This window comes from the organism of the source record quoted next, unplaced genomic scaffold, assembly GCF_019419815.1.
Source record: "Pyrus x bretschneideri cultivar Hongxiangsu unplaced genomic scaffold, Pyrus_bretschneideri_v1 Contig66, whole genome shotgun sequence".
Classification (NCBI taxonomy): domain Eukaryota; kingdom Viridiplantae; phylum Streptophyta; class Magnoliopsida; order Rosales; family Rosaceae; genus Pyrus; species Pyrus x bretschneideri.
Window position 1 is genome coordinate 1,382,860 of NW_025999805.1, and position 18,202 is coordinate 1,401,061.

The 18,202-nt window shown below is 35.1% G+C and overlaps 1 protein-coding gene, 1 non-coding gene and 1 pseudogene across 2 annotated transcripts; all 3 read right to left on the reverse strand.

The window, feature by feature from the left end:
- Positions 1 to 945: 945 nt before the first annotated feature.
- On the reverse strand, positions 946 to 1,068 carry LOC125472200. The gene has a single exon (XR_007254125.1). It is a non-coding gene; the product is annotated as a small nucleolar RNA snoR86 (small nucleolar RNA).
- A 3,720-nt stretch (positions 1,069 to 4,788) lies between these two features.
- On the reverse strand, positions 4,789 to 7,001 carry LOC103951378 (annotated as a pseudogene).
- A 6,418-nt stretch (positions 7,002 to 13,419) lies between these two features.
- On the reverse strand, positions 13,420 to 15,744 carry LOC103951379 (GDSL esterase/lipase At5g55050-like). Its single transcript, XM_009362737.2, has 5 exons — positions 15,303 to 15,744; positions 15,048 to 15,187; positions 14,295 to 14,528; positions 13,952 to 14,195; positions 13,420 to 13,761 (listed from the first exon to the last, which is right to left on the reverse strand). The coding sequence occupies exons 1-5, from the start codon at positions 15,568 to 15,570 to the stop codon at positions 13,541 to 13,543; spliced, it is 1,107 nt and encodes a 368-aa protein (XP_009361012.2). The 5' UTR covers positions 15,571 to 15,744; the 3' UTR covers positions 13,420 to 13,540.
- Between the last annotated feature and the right edge of the window lie 2,458 nt (positions 15,745 to 18,202).

Here is an 18,202-nt window from a genome sequence, read left to right on the forward strand (position 1 = left end):
CTTGGTGTTTTCCAAGCAACCAAAGTCTTGCGTCTTTTGAGTTACTGATATCCAAGAAGCATATTGTGTTGGACATCTTCGCATAATTGCAGAATTACGGTCGAAACTTCAAGTGATTTTGTGTTTTTTGACTCTTTATTTTTTCAGGTGTCAAATCCGTACTTGGGGTTTGGGCTGCCGGCCATTTCAAGTCTTAGTTGCGTTTCTTTTTGTTTCTTTAGTTTGACGACTTGGATCAGGATCCTCTCCTTATCTAAGGATAAGAAATATGGACCGTTCAATGAAAATTCAACCATTATAATTATTATAATTTTAAAATGATCTTCTATTTGTAAACGTTGGATGAAAATCTAACTGCCCACGTATCCCTTGATTAGGAGCATCCTCATCCTTAGATCCTGATCCATTTCTCCTGTCTGTCGCAAGTCAAGAAAACAATAATAAATTCATTTGTTCCACCATAATCCCCAATTCTCTCTATTTTTCCGTATTTATAACAAATATCAACATATTAAAAAAAACCAAATTAATATAAATTTTGAAGAGTGTAAACAGAAATGATGCCAAAGATTTGACAACTAGACAGACATCGAATTACACAGACAAATTCATCAAAGTGAAAACAAATTATTAGGTTTTGCTTTATCATTTGATAAATACCCGCATCAGATTTAAGGAGTCGAAGACTTGATTTTGGCAATTTATAAATATATCCAATGGCAAAATAATATAAAAAATATAAAATAAAATTTGTTTCTTCTATTTAGAGAAAAACCCAGTACCGATCATTCAGCGATTTCAAAATTTGGATGATGAAAAATATAATAAACTAACAATGGAATAAAAAACCCGAGATTCCAACAAAACACGAAACAGATGATTTACATAATTAAAGTACAAAAATAAAAAATAAAATAAATAAAATAAAGTGGGTTTGTACGAATGAATGTTGCGACTTGTTCGAGGCCAAAATCAAAACCAAAAATTTGACAGGCACGGAGAATCGCTTGTTATTATCGCCAACCTTCAATGCAATTTGCGCCATTTTTATATTAGACGCCCTTGCTCTGCAAATTGGCTTCTACTTCTACGGGAAGCACTTCTCGCACAAAAATTCAAACAAAACTTTTCGATAATAACAAACAGACAAAGATCTAAAACGAAAGAAAAAGACTACAAAAATTAATTGAGAGAAAAACAGTCGAGCCTGAAGAAAGAGGAAGACGGATAAACTGAGGCGAATTGTTTTATGAGCTAACGTTTATTGGAATGTTATTTATAGGCACGGAGGATGAAACCCTAGCATGAAGGAAATGACGAGTCTACCCATCAAAATTTTGGGTTTCGGCTATCAATACCCAATACAAATCTTGTGGGTTTAAAACTCTTGGGCCTGTTTACTAACTACGAATCGAAATAGGAAGAAATCGGAAAACGATCAATCGGAGTAAGTAAGAATTTGGGATAAGCAGGAATCGAAATTTAACAATCTCATCAAACCGTTTGCTAACTGTCGGGAATCAAAATATGTTTGGTTACCAAAATGCCATTGGAGAAATTTTCTTTTTAGTTCTCCTGCATCCTCAATTTTTAAAATATAAACTTGTGTTTGTTGTAGGCCTATTTAACTGCGGAATTATAGAGAGATGGAGATAAGGGGCAAGTAGAGAGAAAAGAGAGACTTCGGTTGATTATGTGATATGATTTTTCACTTCATTGTGCCTTTATTTATAGTAACGATAAAGGGGGAACGGTTGTCTTTCAAGTAATATACTACAATCAGAAAACTATTTAAAGGATATTGTAGAATCTAAATAAGGATTTACACAATCACATTCGTAATGAAGTTGGGATTGCAAAACTCCTCATTCAATGTGCAAATACTTAAGTAAATGACGCATTAGGTCTTCAACGATGAAGTAAGTACAATTAATGAGGTCGTTGGCACATTGAGCGAATGTAAGTCTCAAAACATACAAAAGAATGCATATATAGTAATACTTACAAAACCTTACTATGGTAAAACCCAAAATGGTATAAAAGCTCAGTCTAAGGAGAAAGATGAGAAGTTTCACTTAATTCAAAACTAAATGCATTTAGGATGCAAGTAAAACGCACACAAGGATATTACCAGCTCAAAATAGATGTGTCGTTAAAACCTATTCAGTTAGCAAAAGTCTTGTGGGAAAAATGCTCCTAATTGTAGCGGAGACTGTTGAGGTTCATGACTGGACTTCTAAGGTACACATATCCTGATCCGCCTTACTCTGATCCTGGAAAATCTTGGTCCCACAGACCACAATAGTGGTAGTGATTTTCCTATAGCTAAAGGTGATAAGCTCTCATTAAACCAACTTTCAATGATTGATTTTGGAGTTGAGGCTATGAAAAACAAGCCATATACTTCCTTGGTAGGGGGAGTAATGTATGCACAAGCGTGGACAACCCTGACTTGGCATTTGTAGTTAGTGTTCTGAGAAGGTCTCAAGCAAATCCTGGTATTCAACATTGGAATGCTGGTAAAACAGTGTTGAGATACCTGAAGAAAACTTAGTCCTATGTGTTGGTATACCACCATCTAGGTAGTTTGGAGTTGATTTGTTATTCATATGTTGAACTAGGAGGCTATAGAACGTCGGACAAGTGGATATGTTATTATACTTGCTGGTGGTTCAGTTCCATGGAGAAGCAAAAAGCAAAGCATAATGGCTGTTCCACAATGGAATCTAAAGACATAGGGTGTTTCGAAACCATGAGGCAAGGTGTCTGGATGAAGAACTTGATTATGCATATAAAAGTTGTTGGAAGTGTTGAAAGGAAAGGCAATTGAAGATTTATTGTGACAATATGTGGGCTGTGTTATTTACCAAAAACAATAGAATATCGGATGCTTCGAGGCTTATGGACATCAAGTATCTCAAAGTTCAAGAAAATGTTAGAGATGATGTTATTCAGATTGAACACATTGGCACTTTTGATATGGTGGCTCATCCGTGGACAAAAGTCTTGCACGTCACAGGTCTCATTTGATTCAAATCCATGTTATAAGTATTATGTTGTTTTGATTCAATCTCACATTATTCTCTTGTAAACAAAAAAGTGAAGTTTTTTTATGAGTTGTTTTCCCAATTATGTTAATCTTTGCAAAGTAATAATATGAAGTATGTTATTTAACTTCATGGGATCAAAGATATGTGGGAGCTGTAATGTACTAACAAACTTCCTTTTTAGGTTCTTTAGTTTATAACCTTATAATTGATGAGATTGGTTTGTGATTTTAGAATACAAATGCATGTAGCTTGCATCAAGTGCCTAGTGAATCATTATAATTAGTTGCGGAAGTCATACTATTCTAATATCAATAAGGGATCACCTTTGTTAATATAACATATATGAATAGCTTGATCACACTCATGGGAGAATGTAAGAGTTTTACTCTTAAATGTGAGTGAGTGCAAACTATATTTCATATATATATATATATATATATATATATATGTCTTGATATATAAGTTGGACAAATATTAGTTTTGGACTAAATACATTTGATTATAATTAAATGTTATAGAGACGGATAATGCTAGAAAAACTAAATTTCTAAACTGAATTTTGTAAACCAAATTATGTAGATATTGAGGATTGGATTATTACTTAAGCGTTAATTAACGTGCTTATTTTTTATTGGTGACACATCATTTGGTTTGCAAACCGAAGGGTCCAGAGGGCCAAAGGGCTGAAAATAGCCCGAAAACCGTTTCCTACCGAGGGTAAGGCCAAAGGGTTCGTGAGCCCCACTAGACAAAAAATGGTCAAAGGGCCAACCGGCTGACCCAAATGAGCCAGCCAGCCCGCTGTCTAGCCCAATTTCATATATATATATATATATATATATATATATATTTATTGTTCTTTTCTATTTGTCCAACCCACTTTAAGGTTTAGGGCTTAGGTTTTTTTTTTTTGTCCCAGCCCATTTTTTGTATTTTTATGCCCAGCCCACTTTTCTTTTCATTTTTTGGACTTTTTATTTTTTTATTTTTTTTATTTTTTTCCTACACCATTACTCACATATGTTTCACCATTTCATACTATTTTATTTCAATTCTTCACATTCCATACCATAGCCCTTTAGCCCTCAATTGGAGACGGTTTTTTGTGACAGAGCTAAAACGAGTCATATGGCCCTTTGACCCTCGGTTGGAGATGGTAAGAAATATGGTTATGTACTGTTCATTAAAATATTAATTTCTTTGAAGACAAAAAGGCTTAACCCTCTCCTCGGCCTTCGGTTGGAAATAGCCTTATGAGCAAGAAATGTGAGGAACATAGAGAACAGAAGATCAAAAGTTCGAACTCAATCATCACGAGTTCTTCTGCAGGTACGATCTGAAATTAATGTGAGTTTGTTCTGATTAGACGTTCTGACTAGTGGAACGTAGTTAATGGCTTTAATGGTTTAGATAGTTCTCAGTGATGTCCGTCCGTATTATGTTTTCATCAGAAATACAGTATTTAAACCCGAAAGTTGTTTCTTTATCCATTTTCTGCGTCGCTTTGCAAAAAATTTTCCCGAGAATGAATGCAGAAAGATTAACGGATGTATCTGTCTGGCAATTACGCAGACTGAAGCATTCTCTGCTGTTCGATGGGTGAGAACGTATTTTCCATCTCCATTCAAGAGTAAGGTTGAATCATTGGCCAGATACTTCTTTTATCATGTGAAGCGGATGATGCTGGAATATAATCGTTTCCTTTGCTTTTCAAAATCTGTCATGATGCTTTGCTTCTTTTGTGATGGTACAGATAGAATTTCATTGATTCACTCTTTAATGCACATGAACTTAATTATCCCAAGTATAACCTCCTAAGAAGGCCAATTTATACAGTATTAGACATGCTAGTTACACGGTGACTATTATATCGAGAAGATGGTGTCTTTCGTTTGTGGCCCGAGTTTTTATTGAGCAATTAACTCCTTCACAGTCATTGGGGATGAGTATTTTGAAGGGCCATCGAAAAGTTTATCCGTTATGATGCCATGAGTTGCCTGTGTAGGATGGTAAAAATCCCAGAATACATGGTTCCTCCTGTTGGAGCACAAGTATGAAACTGGCGTGCAAGGAAACTCGGCGTTAAGCTTCCCCATCCCACAGCATGCAGCTCTAACCTCTGTAAATCCTGAAATCGATTACAAAATTTTTGGTTTGTCAGTTAACTTCAAATTCTTCCTTTAGTTCTTACAAACGTGGGAAAATATATAGCTTATCATGATCTGCATATGTTCAAATTGACGGTTTGACAACACATGCTTGACGGATTGGGCATAGATTGTTTCCTCTTGTAAAGAAGGAAAAGAACATATGAGTACCATAAGAAGCTCCGTTTTGAACGATGTTAGTCAAGACAGTGTAAGTGTCGAAGAGGGTGTAGCTTATGCCCAACGCCGGTTTCAATTGCTGCAACATGGACTTAAGGGCTTCATTGTACATGACGGACATCGAGTTTTCAACATGATTGCACTCTCCTGTACTTGAATTCCTTTGCGCCGGACAGCAGCCAACTGGCCCAGTCCCTATAACTACAAATTTCTGCGCGCCTAGAGCATGCATTCTCTGCCAAACAACAAAGAACGAAGCACGTTAAGCATTGAAGTGCAACTGAAGTTTCACTATGCAAGCATGGAGCTAAGGTAATGTGTGCTTGATACCTGTAATTGTTCCTCTAGATTCGATACCATCAAATCGGCATACTGCTGCAGCGTGTATTCATTTTGGAGTTGGGAATTTCTAAAGTAGCCGAAGATGTCATTGCTTCCAATCACAATGAGAAACAGAGATTTTGAAAGATGGTCCTTGGCGCCCTTGGAGCCTAGTTGTAGCCCAATGTTTTGATGCACTTCTGAGTAGTAGTTTACTTGGTATGACAAAGGTATCGCCTGACGCTGACAACAAAGAGCAATACACGTCAGACATAAATCGTCGGACAAAGCTATTCTATTTGTCCTTCACACGTCTAGGCACGTGATACTGAGATATATTTCTAGTGACATTTTAGATTTCTCCTATTTAGGTCTTCTTAACATAATTTCTTGTTTAGAAGTAAGATTACATAGTACACACTACCACATAGTATTACAATTTCATTCAAATTATTATAAAATGTAAAAGAGTTATATTACGTGACAGTATTTTCACTACACAAAACTTTCTCCTGATTTTGAAATTAGGATGGGTGGCCAACATTTTGCGGACTTCACTTTGAACTACATAAGAAGGTGGTATAGAATAACACCCAAGTTTTCTTGTGAAGGGTTTTCACTAACTTTCATTAGTAGGGTTACATGGATCCCACCCACCTAATATAAAATAAAAGATTTGGGTTCTTAAAAAACACTCTTATTTTTCTTTTGAAAGGATGCTGAAAACATTTCGCTTACATATTGTTCATCTGAGCCGTTGAAGATTCCAGCTCCTCCGGAGGCAAAGCTAACTCCGTTGACGAAGGATGCTTTTCGCTTGTTGGACTTGGATACAAGTGACAAATACGGTGGCGATGTTGGTAACCCTACTTTCTCAGCTGCCAACCAAAAGATGACAAGATTATATACTACGTAGCGTAAATGCTTCTCGTTCTCTCAACATGTATAATGTCAGTTTGTCATGATTTCATAACTGAAATATTAAACCTACCAAGAAAATCTGCAGAATTTTTTCCATTACCCCACCTCCCAGTTGCTACTTGGCCAGGATAATCAACTCCATTATGAGGAAAATCTGCCTTGAAAACAGAGATTTTTAGGTAATCGTTGTTACCAACGTCGACTAACGAGTCTCCGAACACGTATATGGCGGAACCATCTGAGCCTCCGAGAGAGTGACGAGGAAACTAGAAGTGAAGAGAGAGAAGACGATGACGAAGAAAGCCTTAGGCAAAACATTAGTGTAACATTTAGCCATGTTTATGGACAACCCGTGTCTAGAAAGAGGCCTCCAAATTTGATGTTTTTGTGTAATAGTTTTGAGGGAGATGAACAAGTGGATGTTCTCTTATAGAGGGAGATAAGTTGATGAGCGTACGTATGAAAAGGAGACATTTTTGCCATGTGGGCTCGAGCAGTAGCACTCATCTGAAACCTCCTCTCCTGACACTAATATTGTCATTACCATAATTATTCTATAATTTGTTCCTCAACCCTTGTTTGTCTCTTCCCAAAATATCAATCTTTTGTCATAGGAATTTACCTTTGTTAATACAAAAGGTCTTTGTTTTTTCTTTTTTGAATAACTAATTCTTTTTTCTAGTTTTAATTGTTAGAGTATACCGTTGCCAATTTCATTGATCATATGCTCCGACCATCTTTCGCTTGTCACCGTTCATCATGCTCAATATCTTTGCTTAATTATTCTTTTGGTTAACTACTAATTTCTCCGTTGATATATTCATTGATTTTGTTAGTTCACTTTTCTTGGTTACATAAGTCTTGCATAAATATTGAGTTTTCCCCAATGAATAAACATTTTATTCCACCAAATTATCCTTGATTATAATTTTTTTGGAAACAACTATATATTTACAAAGAATAGAAAATAAATCAGTTTACAAATTTGTCATTCACGAGATATGAATTCCACTGCATTATTCTCGATTATAATTTAGCATCCTTGGATTAACATTAATCTCATATTTTGAATAACTAATTTGATTTTTTGTTGTTAATGTTACGTTTTTCTCTTTCCAGTTACAAAGAAGCAAAAAAGGAAGTAAAAAACATCATAGAATATGAACACAAAAAAGGATATAGAGAAGAAGAAAGAGACATCATTCACAGTTCATAACACATATCTCTATCCCTGTCTGCTGCCGGAGTCTAATCTACTGATTGCTACGTGGATGCACCGTCCCGAGTCCCACACTCCACGCACCATCAAACTTTGCCTTTTCTTCTTTCTCTGTTCTTCCATATTTGAACACTTGTTTGTATTTTTGTGCATTTTCAGTTTTATTTGCCGACCCAAAACAGTTGTTTACAGATTTCTCATATGTTGCAATCTTGCATTTCCACTTTGTATAATTGCTAGAGATATGTGCACCTGAATTATAAAATAAAGAATGCCATTATTATTAAAAAGGAATCCTTTGATAAAGTACAAAAAAATTGAACTGTTTATTGAACTTGTTCCAGGTTTTTATTTTTCAACTTTAATTAAATTTCTTGATTTCTGCATTTATACTCAAATTTTTAATTCAAATATTTAAATATGACAATTTAATCAATTTAATCATTTTCATGGATAACAAATTTTCATGGATGGTTAAAAGAAAATATGTATGTCATCGTATATAATACCTACACTATATAAATTGATAAAATACACTTAATTTGTGATAATACGAAAATAAATAAAACTATTAATCTATCCATCATCCACAAAATAGTTTAGAAAAATTTCATCTTTCATATATTTATAAATCCATACTAGTATATACGTTGATATATATAGTACCTATAACACATTAGTAGACACGGTTAACTTACGAATGGGTAGAAAAACAATTGAGAAACGAATTAGGAGTAGGAAGAAGGAGAAACAATTTAATTCTTATATTTAATCCTAAAATTACGTAAATATTAATCATATAAATATGGAATAACATTTGTCACAATCTAATAAAAAGATAATAAAAATAAGCTGATATGGATAATCAACGAGTGGACCTAATCCAACAAAGTGGACTAAATCCAACAAAGTGGGCTAAATCCAATAATAACTCCCAAAATTGGACTTATATCAAGTTTGCTCTTATTATACACTAATAGAAAGCAATAAGTACTTCAAACCAGTGACGGTATCAAAATTTAATCGTGAGGGCATTTCATCGAGCACTTGATGTGCATATCGTCCTTTGCCAAGCTATGTTGCTTGCATACTTACATATGAGGAGTGTTGTCAAGTGATCCTAGTGAGTTTTGTTGAGACCCCCTACTGAATAATGCCAACACATTATAACGAGTGCTATCGGGATATGCAAAATATTTATTTCAGCGAACACTTAGTGGGAATAAAAGAGTCTCATGTCAGACATTGGAAAGGTCCCTAAGAACTTCACCAACTGTTTCTCCGACCTCTTGAGGGTCCCTATGAACCCACCCCTGCTTCAAACTAATATCAGTAAGAATAAAACTTGCATTTTCTTATAAGGGAATGCACATATTCCACTCTTTAAGAATAATGGATCTTCAACATATAAATTTTATAATTGAAACAATCCATTTTTAATATTGTTATTACCATATTATATTGATCTCGAAACTACTAAGTACCAGGTCAACTACAAAGCACCTTGAACCCACCTAAGAGTACGTGCTTTGGCACCCATGTCGAATCACATGAAACAACGTCACAACAAGTGAGAGCCACGACACATTTCAATTACCCATTAGCTATCCCCAAACCAATGCGATATTTCGCTCCAACTTGAAGGCCAATCACAATATGACAAGTGGCGGCACCACATTAAGTGCATTCTATCCCACATTGGCCAATTTTAAGAATTCTCCTCCAACCTTGCCTCTATAAAAGGTTAACCTCTACTCCTTTCAAATGTTTAATCATCATTACTACTTAAACACTTATTATCTCTAAACTCACCCATGAGGCGCCTTAAACATACTTTACTAGCTTAAGCAACAGAAGCTCTTAGTCTGGTACCACACCAGTGACCTTTGATACTTATTCTACCTTCCTTGCACGTTGCTTCTTCTAGCTACTCTTGACTGGAAGGCTCTCGCGAAGATCCTAACACCCCTGTCTTACATTGACCCGAAGTCCACTCGGTTTCGTACATCAACAAATCCTATATAAAGATCATACATATAAAATTATTTGAATTGAAGAGGGTTTATGCATTAAACTGTATGATAATAATTGAGGAGTAAATTAACACATTCTTCTAGTGGAAATAGACAATAATTTAAAGTATTGGAGCTAGGTATATCATCTCTAGTACCTAATTCAGAGTCGGTCCTGAGGGTAGTCAGAGTAGGGGGGCCGTCTAGGGCCCCTACTCAGGAGAGGTCCTCAATTTTTTAATATATATATATATATATATATATAATTTAATATTACATTCTTTGTGCCTGTTCAAATAAGAAGTTTATAGATTTTGAGTTTTTAAGTCTTTGCTTATAAAATTTTGTTAACTATACCAGTTACATTTGTCTATGTAGAAAAAAGTTTTTCAAAATAAAGTTGATCAAATCTTATCTTTGATCAACTATGACATAAGAATAATTGAATGAGTTAGCTATATTATTAATTGAAAAAAAAATTGGTTAAAAAATTAGATTATATAAACGTAATCTGTGTTTATGGGGATGTGTTTCCATCATTCATTCAAGTTCTACATGCTCTCAATATTTTCTCTAGATATGAAATATTGGAACTTCTTTCCAAGCATCTATTCTCTTGCACATTCTTCAGGTGGTTGTGACTTGTGACAAATAAATGATTATTTAAGATAGACAAGGTTAATGAAGCTAGTGACAATTTATGTAACAAGGACATTTTCTTATTAGGATCTTTGTGCAGAATCATTGGAGTGTTTTTGTGCAAATACCATACAGAATGTTGTAGTCGATATTGAACTTAAGTTTGTTCTATGGTCGCCTCTTGCTGATTTTTTGTTCTCTTTCACATAGATAGCCATTTGTTATGCCTCTAATGTAGAAATTCATTGCAAATATACACATATTGACTATATAAAAAAAAAAATTCTTTTTTTTTCGGGTAGCTTTAGTTGTTTTCATGTCGCACATAGTAAGTGTTGGTTGTGGGATTTGCACACAACTTTTCCTGCGTGAGTGATGAACTCTTGTTAATTGAAGGTGCCTTAGCAAAGCTTTGGATAAGCTCTTAAGCTCTCTTACAAAATTGGTTGATTTTAGACGTGCCACTGTTGGCCAAGAACAATAGATTGTTTGTCAAATAGGTCATTTGCTTTCGCCACAAGTAAACTGACCTTCTTATCAAAGATTGTTCTTATGGAGGGGTTAAGTCCATATTTAAGTTCTTTTTCATGCCTGACGATAATGACTTTATTTATTTATATTTTTTTTTGTATAGAATGCCAACACACTGACCACAAACTGATCAGAGATGATCCAAACCAGTTTGCAATCCTTGTAAGAAAGTAAAGACAGGAAGCCGAGTAAAGAATAAGTGAAAACTAAAAGAAAAGTGCTTGCGAATACTTATGAAATGTTAACCAAAAGGACATTAAATAACATGAAAGGATAAAAACTTGAAAGTAAATGATAAATCCAAGATATTGGGCAAAGTTTAAACCTATTTGGGCAACTTTAAATGCATGTCAGGCCAGTTGTTGCAAGTATAGGGACTATTCTGAGAAGGGAATTTAATACAAAAAAATCAATCTACAAAGGGAAGTAGCAGAACTATAAATACGAAGGAATGTTTGAACTACAAAGAGAATAAGTAAAAAGTAGGTTGTAGAGTTTTTAGAAGTCTTTTTGTAAGATTAGTTGGGTACCGGTGCTCTCTTTCTTCAATGCCTCTGCTGTTTTTTTTTATAGAAATTGCCCATTTCTTTCAAAGTAAGTTCTTAATTCAGGTTCAAGTGGTTGATGTGATATTGTTGGAGGATGAGTTTCCCACTTGATACTTGAGCTTTGATGCCCTTGTATCTACGATTTTGTTATCGGACGGGTGCTTTTCTCTGTAAAACAAGACTGCAAAATCCTCTCTTCTGTGTGAACGAGAGTGACCTTACCACCCAAACATGCCACGTCAAAAGTACTTTAAAACTTTGAGTTGATTACTGTTGATCTGTGTCAAAATTAAATACCCAATAAGAAAACCAAGCGAATTTGGAGAACCGTGATTTCTAAGGTGCGGACGGAGCTTTACAGATGGTATCTTTCTCACGTTAGTGTTGTGCTTGTATGATATTTGACATATGAATAACAATCGTAGTTTCTGTTTCTCTTTGAGAATATTCTGCGCAATGGAAGCAAGCTTATGAGTGCCGAAAAATCAACACTTATGACTGATTTGCATCAAGTAGGGATGACTCAAATAGGCTTCCGTGTGCTAAATTGTAATCATATTGTGTGTGAATCAGTAATTTAGGCATCATTCTTAGTGCTAAGAGTATTTAAAAAAGGCAGAGTACTTGTTACTGCAAGAGGAACAACGGGAAAGGTCTTTGTGCCTCGTGGATGAATTTGGTAAAGGTACTCCCTCGCAAATAAGTAATGATTCTTGGTCCAAGTTTAGCAGTTGCAGTGTTGTGTAATGTTCTCAATATTGTATCAGATGGTGTTGGTCTGCTTGGTGGAACCATAAACTACTTGGTTTCACATGATGACCACCCAAGGGTTGCAGTGCTGTACAATGAGAATGTATCAGCTATGGGCCAGCAATTCTTACCAGGTTTTAATCCCAAAACTGAATATGTGGTTCAGAAATGAACCATGACATATTATAGAGGAACACGGCCTCTACGAAACCATGAGATGGAATGCGGCAATACCATTATACACCGGAATAACATTTTTCTTTATTTTTTCTTTCTTCTTCATTTAAATGCAGATTGTAGTGGACAAGATGCTGGCATTTGATCTTCACAAACGCAACATAAGTTTTTTTTCTGATAAGATCATGAATAAGAAATGATGAAATTGAGGTTCCACCATAAAACCAATTGACAATATAGAGAGTAGCCCAAGATCATATAAGCACATAGCAAACCTTGTCCCTCACCAATGTGGGACAACTCTCAATACGCCCCCCGCATGTGTGGCGTGTGGTGGATTTTCAAGCCTACACGTGGACAACAACTAAGTGACGTGGAGGGCGTGTGGCCGTTGGGCTTCACACATGGACAACCTGGCTTTGATACCATGATAAAATTGAGGTTCCACCATAAAACCAATTGGTAATATGAGGAGTAGCCCAAGATCATATAAGCACATAGCAAACATTGTCCCTCACTAATGTGAGACAACTCTCAACAAGAAATACATTATTTAAACCCGAAAGTTGTTTCTTTATCCATTTTTTTTCTTTCAAGAAACTTTATGCTTTGCTTTACAGAAAATTTTCCCAAGAATGAGTGCAGGAAGATTAACAAATGTATGTGGCTGGCAATTTATGCAGACTGAAGCATTCTCTACTGTTCGAGGGATGACAACGTATTATCTCCCATCTCCATTCAAGAGAAAGGTTGAATCATTGGGCCATTTACTTCTTTTTTATCACATTTTCTCCTATTTCTATAACTCAAATTGATCGATTTTGATATTATGTGAAGCGGATGATGCTGGAATATAATCGTTTTCTTTGCTTTTCGAAATCTGTCATGGTGCTTTGCTTCTTTTGTGATGGTACAGACAGAATTTCATTGATTCACGCTTTAATACACACGAATTTAGCCCAAGTATAACCTCCTAAGAAGGCCAATCTATACACTATTAGACATTCTAGTTACACGGTGACTATTATATCGAGCAGCCGAGTTTTTATAGAGCAATTAACTCCTTCACAGTCATTGGGGATGAGTATTCTGAAGGGCCATCGAAAAGTTTATCCGTTATGATGCCATGAGTTGCCTGTGTAGGATGGTAAAAATCCCAGAAGACATGGTCCCTCCTGTTGGAGCACAAAGATGAAATTGGTGTGCATGGACCCTTGGCATTACGCTTCCCAATCCCACAGCATGCAGCTTTAACCTCTGTAAATCCTGAAATCGAATGAGAAATTTTTGGTTTGTCAGTTAACTTCAAATTCTTCCTTTAGTTCTTACAAAGGTGGGAAAATATCTAGCTTATCATGAACCGCATATGTTCAAATTGACGGTTTGACAACACATGCTAGACGGATTGGCCATAGATTGTTTGCGCTTATAAAGAAGAAAATGAACATATGAGTACCGTAAGAAGCGGGGTTTTGAATGATGTTAGTCAAGATAGTGTAAGTGTCAAAGAGGGTGTAGCTTATGCCCAACGCGGGTTTCAATTGCTGCAACATGGACTTAAGGGCTTCCTTGTACATGACAGACAACGAGTTTGCACCATCATTGCACTCTCCTGTACTTGAATTCCTTTGCGACGGACAGCATCCAACCGGCCCAGTCCCGATGACTACAAATTTTTGCGCGCCTAGAGCATGTATTCTCTGCCGAACAACAAACAAAGCAAGAAACACGTTAAGCATTGAAGTGCAACAGAAGTTTCACCATGCAAACATGGAGCTAAGATAATGCGTGCTTGTTACCTGTAATTGTTCCTTTAGATTCGACACCATCAAATCCGCGTACTGCTGCGGTGTGTATTCATTTTGGAGTTTGGTTTTTTTAATATAGTCGAATATGTCATTGCTTCCAATCACAACTAAAAACAGAGATTTTGAGAGATGGTCATTGGCGCCCTTGGATCCTAATTGTAGCCCAATGTTTTGATGCACTTCTGAGTAGTAGTTTACTTGGTATGACAAAGGTATCGACTGACGCTGTGACAACATGAGCAATATATATAGGTTAGGCATTAATCGTTGGACAAAGCTATTCTATTTGTCCTTCACACGTCAAGTTACATCATAAATTGTTATATTCAAATAAGATATATTTTTAATGATAAATATATTAGATTTCTTCTATTTAGATTCTCTTGACATAGCTTCTTGTTTAAAAGTAAAATTATAGTGCACACTACCATATAATATTACTATTTTATTCAAATTATAACGTAAATAGTAACACCACATCATAATATTTCTGCTACATAAAAATTTCTCCTGATTTTGCGGACTTCACTTTGAACCACATTAGGTGTTGGTATAGAATAACACCCAACTTTTCTTTTAAAAGCTTTTCACTAACTTTGACAAGTAGGGTTAAATGGATCCCACCCAACTAATATAAAAAAAGGAATTGGGTTCTAAAGCATTTTTAGTGGAACGGAATATACTAAAAGTGCTGAAGAAAGAGTGATTTTTCTTTTGAAAGAGTGCTGAAAACATTTCACTTACATATTGTTCATCTGAGCCGTTGAAGATTCCAGCTCCTCCGGAGGCGAAGCTAACTCCGTTGACGAAGGATGCTTTTTGCTTGATGGACTTGGAAACAAGTGACAGATATGGTGGCGATGTGGGTAACCCGACTTTCTCAGCTGCCAAACAAAGGATAACAATATTGTATACTACATACCGTAAGTGCCTCTCGTTCTCTCAACATGCATAATGTCACTAGTCATGATTTATAAACTGAAATAATATTAAACCTACCAAGAAAATCTGCAGAGTTTTTTCCATTGCCAAACCTCCCAGTTGCTACTTTGTCAGGATAATCAACCCCATTATGAGGAAAATTTGCCTTGACGACAGAGATTTTTAGGTAATCGTTGTTACCAACGTCGACTAACGAGTCTCCAAACACATATATGGCCGGAACCATCTGAGCTTCTGAGAGAGTGAAGAAGAAACCACAAGTGACGAGAGAGAAGACAACGACGAAGAAAGCCTTAGGCAAAACATTAGTGTGACATTTAGCCATGGTTATGGACAAACTGTGTGTAAAAGCTCCCTCAAAATTTGGTATGCGATGTTTTTGTGTGATAGTTTTGAGGGAAATGAACAAATCGGTGTCCTCTTATAGGGGAGATAAGTTGATGAGTTACGTACGTGTGAAGGAGACATTTTTGCCGTGTGGGCTCGATCAGTAGCACTCATCGAAACCTCTTATATCCTGACACTAATATTGTCATTACATATAATTATTTTATAATTTGTTCTTCAACCCTTGCTTGTCTCTTCCCAAAAGATCAAACTTTTGTCATTGGAATTTACTTTTATTAATACAAGTAATGTCTTTTGAATAACTAATCCTTTTTTCTTGATTTAATTGTTAGAGCATCTCGTTACCAGTTTCATTAATCATGATCGCCTATCACCATTGATCATTCTCATCATTTCTTGATTGTTCTTTTGGTTAACTACCAATTTCTCCGTTGATTTATTCATTGAATTTGCTATTTTATGTACCTTTCTTAGTTACATAATAGTTGCATAAATATTGATTTTTTTTATGAAAGAATAAACATCTAATTCCACCAAATTATTCTCGTTTATAATTTTTTTTAAACAACTATATATTTTCAAGGGTGTGGGGAATAAATTGGTTACGAATTCGCCATCAACGAGATACGAATTCTACCGGATTATTCTCGATTATAATTTATCATCCTTAGAATTAACATTAATCACATCTTTTTTTGTTGCTAAAATTACATTCTTCTCTTTCCCATTTCAAAGAAGGAAAAAACATCATAGAATATGACAAAAAAAAAAAAAAAGGGAAAAAGGATACAGAGAAGAAGAAAGAGACATCCTTCACAGTTCATAACACATATCTCTATCCTTGTCTGCTGCCGGAGTCTAATCTACTGATTGCTGCGTGGATGCACCGTCCCGAGTCCCACACTCCACACTCCACGCACCATCAAACTTTCCTTTTTCTTCTTCTTTCGCTATTCTTCCATATTTGAACACCTGTTTGTATTTTTGTGCATTTAAATTTTATTTAATGACCCAAAACAATTGTTTACAGATTTCTCATATGTTGCAATCTTGCATGTTTGTGGTATTTTATAATTGACAGAGTTATGGTGTGCCTGAATTATAAAATACAAAATGTTGCTCTCCTCGACTAGATGGACTGGCAATTTGGCAGCGGGTCAGTGGATGGGGATGGTCGATATTTGGTGTGGCCAATGTGTCAATATCACACTCTTAATTCAGTTCGGAATGGTTTACCATTTTGTGTATATTTTTAAGCATGAGATGGTAACAGATATTTTAATCTCTTATACAAACTAGACCTGGCATTCGTGTCGTGTTTCTCGTGTTCATGTCGTTTTCATGTCATACCCGATAGCTTAACGGGTCGTGTCGTGTAATACCTGTTAAAGTAAATGGGTAATATGACCCGACCCGAAATCAACCCGTTAATATTATCAGGTAATATGACCCGACCCGTTACCCGTTAAGAAAATTATATTTTAAATTAATAAAAATGAAAAGAAAAACATAATTTGACCCAAAAAAATGTAAAACATAATACTAAATTAGTATATACATACTAAATTTCGGAGTTGACCTCTTAATGAAAGTTGTAAAGCTTTTCATTACGAGTGATTATATTTTTCACACTTATTATTATTAATTTTTCACTCAAATATATAACATTGTTCATGAAATTTGGAGGGTTTTAAAAATCTACACTTATTTATACTTTCATCAAGTATAACATAAGATTTTATGGTATCCACTAGTGTAAATATTTTAAATTGAAGATCGAATTCATTCATTGTATTCATATAGGGTCAATGAGTGCAGCTGTAAAAAATCATCAAAATCGGAGTTAAAATAACCGTTAAATCGTAATTTTTCGTTTATAACCGTCGAAAAGTTTTGTCTTATTACTTGATCTCTGAATGTTTGTTTTTTTGCAATTTTTGGCGTATGCGATCTCGAAGTATATATAAACAAGTTTGACGGTTGGATCGTTGAAATTAGTTTCGTAGGATGCGTATCCCATCAAAACGATAGATTCACTAACACTTAAGAGTTTATTTATACTTTCATCAAGTATAACATAAGATTTTGTGGTATCCACTAGTGTAAATATTTTAAATTGAAGATCGAATTCATTCATTGTATTCATTTAGGGTCAAGGAGTGTAGCTGTAAAAAATCATCAAAATCGGAGTTATAATAACCGTTAAATCATGATTTTTCGTTTATAACCGTCGAAAAGTTTTGCCTCATTACTTGATCTCTGAATGTTTGTTTTTTGCAATTTTTGGCGTACGCGATCTCGAAGCATATATAAACAAGTTTGACGGTTGGATCATTGAAATTAGTTTCGTAGGATGCGTATCACATCAAAACGATTGATTCACTAACACTTAAGAGTTTATTTATACTTTCATCAAGTATAACATAAGATTTTGTGGTATCCACTAGTGTAAATATTTTAAATTTGTTTAGGGTCAAGGAGTGTAGCTGTAAAAAATCATCAAAATCGGAATTAAAATAACCGTTAAATCGTGATTCTTCATTTATAACCGTTGAAAAGTTTTGTCTTATTACTTGATCTCTGAATGTTTGTTTTTTGCAATTTTTGAC